Source organism: Pelodiscus sinensis, chromosome 11 (assembly GCF_049634645.1).
Source record: "Pelodiscus sinensis isolate JC-2024 chromosome 11, ASM4963464v1, whole genome shotgun sequence".
NCBI classification, from domain to species: Eukaryota; Metazoa; Chordata; order Testudines; family Trionychidae; genus Pelodiscus; species Pelodiscus sinensis.
Window position 1 is genome coordinate 8527988 of NC_134721.1, and position 13317 is coordinate 8541304.

General features: G+C 42.4%; 1 protein-coding gene across 5 annotated transcripts in view; it reads right to left on the reverse strand.

The window, feature by feature from the left end:
• FRMD4B (FERM domain containing 4B) overlaps window positions 1–13317 on the reverse strand; it is a 229673-nt gene that overhangs the window by 21548 nt on the left and 194808 nt on the right. For all 5 annotated transcript variants that reach the window (XM_075938573.1, XM_075938572.1, XM_014571990.3 and 2 more), the window contains one exon: window positions 330–406. In XM_075938573.1, coding sequence (XP_075794688.1) covers window positions 330–406 — 77 coding nt within the window. The remainder of the gene's footprint in view (window positions 1–329; window positions 407–13317) is intronic.

A 13317-nucleotide genomic window follows, 5' to 3' on the forward strand; every position in this document is an offset into this window, starting at 1 on the left:
ATTGAGCCGCTTTATAAATACACCTCAAAATTTCACCCCACATTGCAGCTCAGTCTTGTGGCCCTGTTTGTCCCTTTCCAGGAAACTGTCTTATCGTCAGTTATTGGAAACCACAGACCAAGCCCGTAGCCCTTACACAGCCCCTTTCTGCTCCCCAGACCTGAGGATTGGGCCCCACATCTCAAAGCAAAGAGGAAGATCAACATATTGTGTCCTCATGAAATCCTGGGTCATTGCAGCTCAATGAAACGAGAGCTCGACTGACACAGGGCTGAACTGTCCAATGTCTAAAAGGTTTGCTGTTACAGCTCCCACCACTCTGGTCTCACCTGCGTGGATCGTGAACTTCCACAGCAAATTTCTTTTCACGGAAATACAGGTTTTCCAGCTGTTTCCATTGAAATAGCTGTAAGTATTAGGAGAGAGAAAAAAACAAAACACAGTCACCCCAGGAATCACTGCTCTCTTCCCTACACCTTACTATTCGTTCCAATAAATACCAATCTTGGGGAAGCTCATGCTACAGCTAAAGATTAATTGTGCCAAAAGTCACTGCTCAAAGGACAAAACTGACGCATAAAGCAGATTTACAATGTTTGTTATAAACACTGTAAATTGCAGATCTGAATTGTGAACACAGCTGCTTTGGCCAATAACACATTTCATCTCACAGCGAAATGTTCGCGTCTCATCCAACTGTCTGTCTTGGAACGAGAGCTAAAGTACTTTTTGCGCTGATTAAAATGAAGATGTTAATATAAATGGTTGCACACCAGAAGTGATCTAAAATAATGTGCTCTTCTCTTTATGGCCTTTGCTCTCCCAATCAGTCACGGGGTGCACCGGGAAGTAATAAAGCAACAATTGCTTTGGAAAAGGCATGCTCTAGTTCTGACACATACTCTACGCAACAACCAGGCGAAGGGTTTTGAGAGATTTCTGGGTGGGGCCAGGTGAGAATGCACAGCACCCTGGCAGAGAGTTTGGGAGGAGCAACTCCAAATATCTTGTTGGAAACCAGGCATTTCCTGAGCATTTCACTCCTCGAGGCAGAGAAATGTTTTGGTTCTGAGTTTGTGCAGCACCTAGCACAGTGACATCTTGGTCCATAGCTGGGGTTCCTAAGTGTTGCAGGAGCACAAATGATAAAGAAACGCGCAAGCACCAGCAGAGGAACTGTTGTCTAGGGCAGCATTTCTCAAAAGATGGGTCACAACCCACCAGTGGATCACAAGAAGGTTCTGGATGGACTGTTGGCCTGGCGCGGGGCAGCGCTTTGGAGTACGAGCCTGCCCTGTGTTCACCAGCCAGTGGACCCTGCCCTATAGGGATAGGCCCTGCTGCCTGGCACTGTGACCTGGTACATGGGGCTGCAGCACCACTCAGGTTTCTCCCAGCCTTCAGGGCCTCCAGCGCCAAGTCTGAGTGGCACTGTGACCCTACATGCTGGGCCACAATACCTGGGGTGGGGTGCCAGGCCAGGCCCGAGGGACAGGATTCACCGCTGGAGAGTAGATTGGGATTAGGGTTGTGATGTCAGTGCAGAGGTGAGTCAGTGTCCCGGACAGGGCGAGGGAGGAGGAGGAGAAGAAGAAAGATGCTGGTCTCTGATTTTGTTTCCCCCTTCCCGCAAATTTGAGCCCTTTATAAAAAAAAGACAAAACGCAGCTGCCTTAGTAAAAAGTTTGGAAACCACTAGTCTAAGGAGACATTTTGCCCTAGTGCTCTGAGAGCTGCAACTGCTGGTCAGAATTCCCTGTGGATTTTCTTAGCCTACTCCTTCTGCATCAGCCAGTCATTACCTGAGGGGATAGCAAAGCAGGTTTTGCATCCATTCAACATGGTGCATTCTTAAGATTTCTGCCACAGGGTGAAAGCTTTTTGCTGCAGAAGGGGATGACTTGAATTTTCGGCCGTGACACCTGTGCAAAGCCACTTAACACCCGTGGGGTGCACTGGTGTCGCTAAGCGCATAGTCTGAGGAGAATGGAGTTGTACAGGTGTATCTGAGGGCCTAATTAGGCTTGCAGGCCCTCTCTGACTGGAGTCAGTGCATGAGATGGAAAGATGGTCAGAACCCTGGCTGAGTACAGGGCTGCGGTCAGGGGAAGAAATCTTTTCACTTGCAAACTGAGCAACTTTGCTGTGAAAATCACCAAGACACAATGAACAAGAAACACCTCCTCTGAGAATATCCCTTTTCCAAACCATCACTTTTTTGGGCAGAACCTGGCTTTAGATTGCTTAGCTAATTAATCAAACATTTCATTTGGCATCACACACAATATTACTTTTCCTCTCTAGGTAATATTTCAATGTCACATCACGGGTAACATACTTTCTGGGGAATACACCCACCATACGTGAGCATGGAATAACTTCAAGGTTCATAAAGCTAAATATTATGTCCTGCTTCATTTTAAAATTCACTTCTCATAGACCATAAATACAACAATCCAGATCACACGTTTGTGGCAAACTCTGGGGTAATTCTTTCAGTCCCCTTTCACTCTCTGGAATTCTGTTTTGCCCCAACTTTTCTCTCTCAGAATGTTATATTATTGCTATTAAACTCTGCCAAAGTAAAAAAAAAAAAAAAAAAAAAAAAAGGCTGTAATGAGAAATGACCTTTGTTTAAAAGAATCATTCACATTTGCAGATTACTGATTTTTTTTTAACAGTGCTGCTTAGAGAGGAATCTACATATTGATGTATTAAATTAACATAAAAAGACAACTAGCAATGAAAAAGTAGCTGTTTGACAAAACTTATTTTTTTAAAAAAATATACTGCTTCTAGTTTAAGCTGGATTTTCTAAATGATTAATTCTACCAAGAATATAATTTATGCAATACCCCAGATGCAGTCCACAGAGAGAACTTGAAATCTAAAGAGCCATCACTCTATTACATTTGATATCCCCGAAAGTACAGGTATGGGGCAGACAAATGCCCCTAACTCTCTGAAGAAGATTGTTCATGTGCTATAATACACCGCAACATTTTTACTAAGCATAGACGGGATATACAGCTACTTAGAATGATAGACTGGAATCCCCATACTTACCTAATTACAGAAAACGCGCAGTCTTGCTTCTTGTTAGTTTGGTTTTTAATCCCATTGTTTCAGAAAGTGAAGTTTAAAAAGACCATTCCCCTAACTCGCTTCCCCCCTGTGAAGCAGCTTTCTGCTTCCCTCTGCCGCTGAGTTTCAGCCTCCTAGGTGTAACTCTAGTTTCACAGGCTTAACTCCCACTGCTGACATGCTGCTGACATCACCAGCTGTATCAGCGACAACGCCCCCCCTCCCATTCTACCCTGTCCCCGCAGACAGCTAAACACAGAAGGAAGTTTCACAGAGGAAGGATATGCTTAGAGACAGCTGAATACTGCAGAATTCATCGGGGAATTCCACAGAAGTGGCTTCAAATTCTGTCTGCCTTGTGGCAGCTTTAAAGGCACAATCCTACCACAGTCCTTTTTAACTTCGGAAACATAACAGGTTCTACAGAAAGATTTGCACTACATTCCCACTGTTTTCCCCTTCAGCTCTGTGTTCCCCCTCAGCTCAAGTCCCAGATCTTGTAAAAACTACAGACATGCTTGAAATAAGTCTCAGAGGGACAGCCGGGTTAGTCTGTAAAAACGAGTAGTCCTACGGCACCTGAGAGACTAACAAAATATATAGAGTCATGAGCTTTCGAGAGCAAAACCTACTTCCTCAGATGAGATGATCCCGACTGGAGAATAAAAGGAGACCCTCAGAAAAAGAAGAGAGAGGGAGAAAAAAATACCTGCCAGTAGTCCCAGTGTTTTAATTTTTTTTTCTCCCTCTCCCTTTTTATTCTGAGGGTCTCCTTTTTTTTCTCCAGTCAGGATCATCTCATCTGAGGAAGTGGGTTTTGCCCACGAAAGCATATGACTCTCTATATATTGTTAGTCTCTCAGCTGCCATAGGACTACTCGTTTTTAAAGTTACAGACTAACCCAGCTGTCCCTCAGACTTATTTCAAGCTTGTCTGTAGTTTTGACAAGATCTGGGACTTGAACTTTCTCCACTGACGCTCACCTCATCTGAGGAAGTGGGTTTTGCTCACAAAAGCTCATGATACTGTCTATTTTGTTAGTCTCTAAGGTTCTTCAGGACTACTCTTTATGCTTGAAATAAGATCTCTCCGAAGCACAGTCTCCCCCCCTCTGTCTTATCACCTGACTAATGATGAATCCTGTCACCTTTACCACTTCCGCTGGATTTTTTTTTTTTATGGAAAGGATACTAAATGCTTCCTGCCTGCCTGCCTGCGGGTTGTGTAAGACACTACCTGTTCTACAAGAAAACTGAGTGATCAAGATGGGGTTTGGCATATGACGAAGGAGGCAAAGCCCTCCACCTCAGTGAGTCTAAGCTCAAGAGAGAAGATTCTGGCCCCACAGACAGACATGATAAAAAACTCCAGTGAAAATATTGTCCTGTTGGGTTTGTGAACGCACTGCCAAACCCTGCTGTGCTCTGGAGAAGAAAATCTATAGTGCTGGGGAGGGGGAACATATGGGCTCTGTACTAGGGATTTTAAATATTGGTTAATTCAATAGTTAATTAACCTCATGAATTCTTAGCGCTTAGTCAACTATTCTATAGTCCCTGAGGGCGGAGCTGGCAGCCAGTGCGTTCTGGCCCCAGTCCAGAGGAGCTCCCTGCCACTCTGTGCTGCCGCCGCTGTATCAGAGGCAGCAGCATGAGGTGCCAGGTGGGAGCTGGTCTGCGAGGGGAGCCAGTTTAAAAACCAGCTCCCCTCGTGGCCTGTTGCCCTGTGCTGCTGCCTCTGATACATCAGTCCCTGTCCAGCACGGGGGGTGAGCTCCTGGACCTGGCACAAGCCGGAACTGCGACGTGCTGCCTGCCTGCCTGGCTCCTAATGCACTTTAAATACAAAGCTGCAACAGGGGTAGGTCTGGACCTGACACAAGCCAGGACTGAGCCATGCTGCTTGCCTGCCCAGCTCCAAATACACTTTAAATGCAGAGCCGCAGCAGGGGTAGGTCCTGGACTGAGCCAGGCTGCTGGCCGCCTGCTAAACAATTTACTGGAGGAGTGGGGAGAAGAATGCGTGTAGTCTATAGCATTAACCTATAAGCTTTTGCTTATCAGTTAATCAACTACCCTATTACATCCCTACTCTGTATCAATGGAGAGGTCTCTGGGGGATCCAAAGAGTGAGAGGAAGCTGCAGAAAATGGTTGATTTTCCCATTTATATAGCGGGGGAAGGGAGGAGGTCCCATAACCAGATCTCAAAAGTAAGATTTTCTGCCTAGATATTTGTCGTATTCGTCTATATCCCTACATGCTGATCCATCTTTTGCCACCTCTCTACTAACCCCCTGCCCACAAATGTAAGCAAGCGGCACAGAAAGAAGGGAAATTACCCAGACAAGGCATTTTTGTCCTTGTCATTCTGTAGCACTCAGTCTCTGACTGACCTTTATTATTAAGACACAACCCGCTCAGTAATGTGGTGTCACATGAAGGCACGTTTAGCCATTTACTAGTTTTGTAGCCTCTCTTCTGTCTTCCCATAACTGAGAAATACTATTTAAAAGTGTATTGTAGGGCTAGTGAGAAATTCCAGTGAGATGGCCTCGAGGAGGGGAGTCCCCTATTTATCTCATTTCAGGGTTGGCATGGGCAGTTTACACTGTTACTCACTCAGAAGGGCTTGACCTTTGCCCCTGCCCCCAAATCTTGAGTCTATGTGCTCATTAAAAATGTCTGAAAAGTCTCAGAGGAGTTTGTACCTGCAAAAAAAATGAGCAGTTCTATGTGGCACCTTAGCGATGAACAGATTTATTAGGGCATCAGCATATTTCCTAATACATCGGTTAGTCTGTAAGCTGCCACAAGACTTTGTTTTTTAAAATGTCCAGATGTTAAGTGCTAAGGTCAGCCAGCACGGAGGAACGACTGTTCTCAACGATATCTGCTACCTGCTTGGTCAGACAGGTGCATAATAAAAATGCATATTACAATGCACAAGCGTTAGGAGTAGGGATGAAAAAAATGAATAAAAATATCAACCATGTAACTGATGAAAATTCTACCGATTCTGTTGTTAGTCTCATAGACCGTTTAACCGTTAATGGTTAACCAGTTAAACTCTTTACATCCCTCTTTAATCCGGATGTGTATGGTCCAGGAACAACCATGATTCAGACCCTTACACGGCCCTTCCAAACCCCACACTCCCAGCCCCAGCGCTCTCCTGCACTCTCCCTCCCAGAACCCGCACCTCCTCTTTAAATACAGTGCATTCAGGATTTATCTTTTGGTGTTATACATGTAAAGCACTCTGTAATGGGTTGTCCAAATAAAAGCTTTACTAATAGACTTTGTTTACCTTTCATTATGGTGAGCAACCATGGCCTGGAAAATTCCATAATCCCACATAGCCTATTTCCCTGCCAAATTACAGAGGTACAAGTGTATAACACTGGGACTTCATTTAGTACATGTGACAGCACTCAACACACAACCCTCTACTGCACACCGACAGCTGTACAATGCCACAATACTTAGAATTTTCAACTTCAAAATGGTTTATTAACTAATTAACCCTTAAACAACAAGCACATTAAGTATTTACAGATGGGTAAACCGAGACAGACAGGTCAAGTGAGCTCACAGACTTGATGCCTAAACTGCACTACCCTTTCTGCATTAAATAGAAAGCACTGCAGTTTTTTATTCCCAGTGCTTCATAATCTATATGATACATGTGACAGGTTTCTATCATGCACTAGTAGATATGGTCAGAAGTTAATGTTGCATATAACTTTGCTTTGGTTGCTTTATTCTGCATCTATTGACATGAGAAATGCTAAAAATCAGTAATTGGTTTGAAGGCTACAGTTCGCTGTAGCAGGGATCTATGGGTTTGTTATATGTACTTACAGCATAGCATATTTTCAAATAACTACTAAGAAATAATAAACTGTTAGTTAATAACTTGTATGACTAAACAATATGCTCTCCTATGGTCTCCGAATTTACTGCATGCATATTTAAACACACACAGTTTTCCAATGGCATTTAGTATGAAACATATTTAAATCAAGTAATTATACTTCTATCCTATCCTTTTAAAAAAATGAATGACTGTCTAGGTAATCACTGAATAATATGTGGGCAAATAATATTTACACAGAGTAACTTAAAAATAAATAAGAAAATAAAATCTAATGACCTTCTATTAGTGATGAGTAAATTAAGGTGTTTCTTCCTTATTTTCTGAAAGAAATAGAGACAGGCCATAAGGGATGAACAGGAAAAGAAAGGCCACTGAATATAGGAGAAAAATCAAAGGGAGTGAACCAGATTTGTACAAGATTCTGCTTACAAATAGATTTTCCAGATCAGAGGCCAAATCCTGAGGTCCAGACTCCAGGAAGCTCCCACTGCACAAATCCTTTCCCTGTTAAACCTGACCTGAATCTGTATAAACCTGTTCTAAAATCACTACCTAATTTTCACCTCTTTTAATATATACATGTAGCAGAATGGAAAGGGAAGGCAGGAAGAACAATTAGAAATAATTAACATAATTAAAATGTTTTTGTGAATAGTCTGCAATCTGCATAAATTACCTTAATCCAGATACATGCATCTGAGCTAATAAGTGTTTATAAAAACACTTGTCCATCCATTTACATCATTGAAGACTCCCATTAAGTTCAATGGGAGACATGAGTGACTCCAAGTGCAGAATTTGGCCCTGTTTTTTTTTTTTTTTTAAAGACATGAGAAGATCCTTGGAAAGGAAAAGCTAGTTAGCAATGCCTAATTGTCCATAAGCATTAAGCAGAACTTCATTTATGAATAGCAACCTCTGAAGGATTTATTTGGGTCTATTTTTAATGTACCTTCATTTCTATCATTCTAAATCTGCTTACATTCTTCAGTTCCATGTTACGAGGCAGAAAACCGCTCTCCCCTCCCACTTAACTGAAAGTGAGTGAGAGAAGTAAGAATATAAGGCTAGACATAACTGGGACAAACCAATGGTCCATATAGGCCTGTCTCCTGTCTGAAAGCGGCTAGTGCCAGACACTTCAGAGGGAATTAACAGAATAGGGCATTTATCTCAGTATTGTCGAGCCCAACGTCTGGCTGTTGGAGGTTTAGGGACAACCAGAGCATGGGGTTGCATCTCTGACCATCCTAGCCTACAGTGACTGACGGAACTACCGCCCACAAACATTCCCCATTCTTTTTTGAACCAGGTGATACTTCAGGTCTTCACAGTCTCCCTGGCAACCAGTTTCTCAGGATGACTATGTGCTGAGTGAAGGACTCTTACCTTATGTTAGTTTTTAATCTGCTTCCTATTCATTTCATTGGGTTGACTCCTGGTTCTTGCGTTATGTGAAGGGGTATCCTCATATAGTACCAAGCATACATCTTCATTCCTCTCAGTATTTACTCTTCTTGCATTCATGTACAAGCATTTATAAAATCTGTCAGTATTTCATTGTCCTCATGTGATGCAATGAATGAGACTCTCTTTTGTGTCACTGTTTCTCTTCAGTTCCTACCTTTATTTTATCAACATCTACCCCCTCCTCTTTACTAGGATAGAGGGTCCCCTTTAATAAATCCTCCCCCATGGAATGTGTCTGTCTGAACCATAGGCTCCTCTGCATGCCAGCTGTCTCTTCATTTAAAAAATCCTCTATGAACTTTTTAGTTTTACATGCCAGCAATCTGGCTCTGGTTTGATTTAGGTGAAGCCCGTCCATGCTGCACAGGCTCCTCCTTTCCCAAAAGTTTCCCCAGTTCTTAATTGATCTAAACCCCTCCTCCCTACACCATCATTTCATCCATGCATTGGGATCCTGCAGTTCTGCCTGTCTACCCGGCCCTGCACGTGGAACTGGACGCATTTCAGAGAACTGCATTTCAGAGGGCTGCTTTGGAGGTCCTGGACTTTAATCTCTTACCTAGCAACCTAAATTTGGCTTTTAAGACCTCTCTCCTACCATTCCCTCTGTCACTGGAACCTACATGCACCACAACCACCGGCTCCTCCTCTGCACTGCAGACGTCTGTCTGGACATCTCAGCAGATCTGCTATCTTTGTACACTCCAGGCAATTTACCGTATAGTTCTCCCAGTCATCACAAACCCAATTAACTATATTTTTAATAATTAAACATATCCAAGGTAGATACAAAAAACATCAAGGAATCATCAGGACCATATTATGAAACAATAACCCTGTTCAGTAATATACCATTCATTCGATTATCCTTAGTATGAATCCCCATATCAAACAGAAATGTGCTCAATCTAAATCAACGATGTAGCTTCAACAAGTGGGAAACAGAGAAGGACGGAAGGTGAAAGAATCACTCCTGGTGTAAAACATGACTGCGGACATCAATTCATCCTGGCTTATGACTAGGTAGAGTTGGACTGACTGTGCATGCACTTGTGTGGGTTATAATCATGGAAGATTTTAAAGGAGACTTTTCATACACTGAAGATGCTGGAGAGATGCTCTATGAGAGAGGTGGTCATTTCTGATCCAGAAAAACTGGTTATAGACCACACTGTCCTTCCAATTCAAAGGCAGTCATGCATTTGCAAGAGAAGAGGTCGTTTTTGGCAATATTTAATAGTTAGTCATTTAAATACAAAGTAGACGGTGATGAAGCAACTCACATTAGGAATGTTGTACAACATGTATACGTCAGCTCATGATTCAAGCAACCAGACTGCTCTGGGGAAAATAATATTGCAGTATAAAATAATTATTTTTTTTCCTCAAAAAGACACTTCAGAATTATGGATCCACATGCATTGTAACACAAATGGATTAAAATTATTCTCACCAAGCATAACATTTTCTAGGCAGAAATATCTGCTTGAAAGACATTTTTAAAAGCATATAAATGTCATTTATTACCATGAAAAGTTAGAAGACACTTGCCACTAGATTTTCTGCTATTATTTCTCAAAGTGCCAGTGATACTTGGATTAAAACTGGATAGTGTCATGGTGAATCAGGCCATGGACTTGTGCTTTTATTGGACTACTCTTTCTTTATTAGTAGTAGTTTATTTCTATCATGGGAGCACATAGGAGCCCCAGATCTGGACCAGGACTTTAGTGTGTTAGGTACTATACAAACTCAAAACAGAGACACATTCTTACCTACCACATCCCCACCTCTTTCCACAAATATAAGGGGCTTGAGAGTTTGCTTGTCTCTATGTTCACCAATGCATATTGGGACATCTACCTGGGCACTGATTTCTGGTCCCTTCTTCCAAGTGGGATAGGACCTGAGGGGTTACTACTTAAATTAGTCACCTTATCAGCCCCTCCTAGCCAGCCTGCCTTCCTTTCTCCCCAGCACCACCCTATTCCTTTTTCACACATTTCCTTCCTGTGCTCTTTTTAAACACCTTTTCTGGTCACTAGCTAATTACCTGATTAATTTCCTAACCTCAGTCTGACCCAGTAACCCGGGGCTCACTTGGCCAATTAGGCATTTTCACAGCAACCTGATGAGTGCAAATAGTGACCATGGTTCATCTCTCAGCACTCTGTCATACCCTGCCCCATATGGCTTATAATCCAGAGACAAGATGAGGCACAACAGGTAGACACACACAGGTGAAGGAGTAAAGGAAGCAAAGAAACATGAACTGCAGGAAAGTGTGTTTTTTTTAAAACCCTGAAATAACAGAATGGTCAATCAGGCCTGAAGTTCTGAAGAAAAGCAAATTTACTTGAACATTTTCTATACAAGGCTGATGGCAATGTTCCAGGTGGGCTGGACTTTGGAGGGAGAGCCAATTTTAGGGGAGAGATATTTACCAGAAGCTTCTAGGAGGCAATTAATGCACCCGTAGCTTTGTGCAAGAAAATGGTGGGTGACTCCCCCAGAGCATCTTAATGAGGAGTGAAAATCTGAAGACACAAAATATAAAACTTCTGGCGTTGGGATCTGAGTGAGTACTTTGGCTGAGCACAGATACCGAACAACAGGGTACATACTCAGTGTAATTCTGGGGCTGAGCAGAGGATATTTACAGGCCAGAACAAAGCATTTACCCAGAGCCATATTATCCTCACAATCATGGAGACTAGAATCCTTAGGCTCTTTGGTTTTAAGTACACCGCAAGCGATCATTTGTGGAGGTCAGGGGTGCATGGAAGGTGGTGATGACCTCCTTTTTGTTTTAAGCATCTCATCTGCAGGCACATGCTGTGGTTTTTCCTTTCAAAGGAAAATCAGAAAATGTATTCAAAGCAGTTAGTGCGTGCACATGAGGATTAATATCCTTCTCCAACCTTATTCTCCATATGGGATCCTATAATTGGGCATTGGGCTTTGTAACTAATGCTGAGTTGGTAATAGAGGGAGATTCTGCATATTAAATCCTTAGTCAGAAGGAGAGGTTTATAGAACCTTTTCTACTGAGGAATTCTTTTTCTAATGTCCCAAAAATCAATCCATATTTTCACTTGATTGACAGTCCTGGCAAAATCCATAGACATTTTGCAACCACCAAGCAAACCAACCATAAAATGTGTGTTTTTAAAGGGATGAAGCTCAAACAACTGTCTGGATCTAGAAGTCACTAGACTATGCTTTTCATAGAATAGTCTTATTACAAGCCCTATGTTTATTTTCAATCAGTATCTGGATTCTAACTCAAAGGCTTCTCCTGGGTGAGAAATATACAAATGGGATCTTCGCATAATTAGAAGAGCTTGCTGAGAATTCAGTGCCAATTCTGTTGTATTCTGAACAGCTGAACAATGCAGGACAGAAAATGCATATTAAGAAATAGTTTTACAAGAGAAAACGTGCAGCAGCAAGATTTAGATACCTATTTCTTCATTTTGTAAAAACCTATCATATGCATTATCTATTTTCAAAGCTAATATGCTTTAAACAACACTCCTGAAGGCTATTGTGAGGGGAAGGAAATTGATATTGAAATATCTGTCACTTTAATACAGCACCTTAATAAGATCTATTTTTTGCATTGAGGCATTAGAACTACATTCAGTACTGCAGTATCTCGAAAACAGGAATAGGCCAGACCAGGAGAAAACTTAGCTGAGCTTGCTTACTTTCTGACTAACGCTGCCATTATCTTTTCAAATTTCCTTTCTCATTAGATCACCAGACAGTGGTTTATTGCAGTATATAATGGAATCTCATTTCATTTTCAGACACAAAGGTATTGCATATTAATAAGCTGGATAGTGTTCTACGCAAATGGAAGAGCCATCCTGTGTTCTAAATGGACACAAAGGGCTTTGGACGGCAGAACAGTGTTACTTAGAAGAAGGCGGCTGGCCAGGATACCTGTGTTATCGCTTAATCTATTCAACAGGGAATCTGGAATGGGATCTTTCGATAACATCTGCACAATCAACAAAGATGAGCAGAAGACACCTTACTTCATGGTCTGAATGCAGGCTTTTGGTGCCATAACTGGACTGCAGCATGCTGGGCTTGAGTTTAAAAATGAGTGTGGGTTCTGAAGCCATCTGTCAAATATCTCAATGATCTTACGTCCCAGAGCGGAGAGTATTTATCACCTGAGCCATACTGACACTTAATGTGTCGGTCCATTTCCTCTCATTCATGGAAATTCCCTGGGCCTTTGGAGAGTAAGCCAGAAAAATCTCCCAAACCTCATCGGCATATCTCAGTGCTGGGACAGAGCGATTTCCTCAGCTCCCCCATAGCCAGTGACAGAGCTGCTACTAATATCAAGGGCAGGCTGGGCTTCTTGGAAAAAAGCCAGTCCTGCCTACTGAAGTTAGTGACAGTTCTGTCAGCTTAAAACTACTTCCAAACATAATCAATGTATTGGTCATAATTAACGTGAGGGGCAGGCTAGATGCCCTCTTGAGCACCCTTCCAGTTTTACATTACTGTGACTCTGACGTTTATGCAGGATCTTTCTTTTAGTGACCCCAATAGCCTCAATAAAATTAAAAAAACAAAACTGCGCCACCCTTCAAGTTAGATACATCAGAAGTGGGTGTGCAGCTGATTAACACAGGAAGTGAGACCTGCCATGTCAAAATGTAACCAACAGTGGGCTGGGCTTTCCTGTTTTTAAAGATGTAAGTGATGGCTGGGTGAAGAAACAATCACGGACAGCTGGTGGGGCGGGAAAGCCTTCCTCAGGCGAGGAGTTCCTTCGTGAACACTTCCATTAGCTTTAACAGGACTGTTCACACGAAGGCTGGGCCCTTGATGACAAACCGTGGTGCTGGCCCTGCCAACACT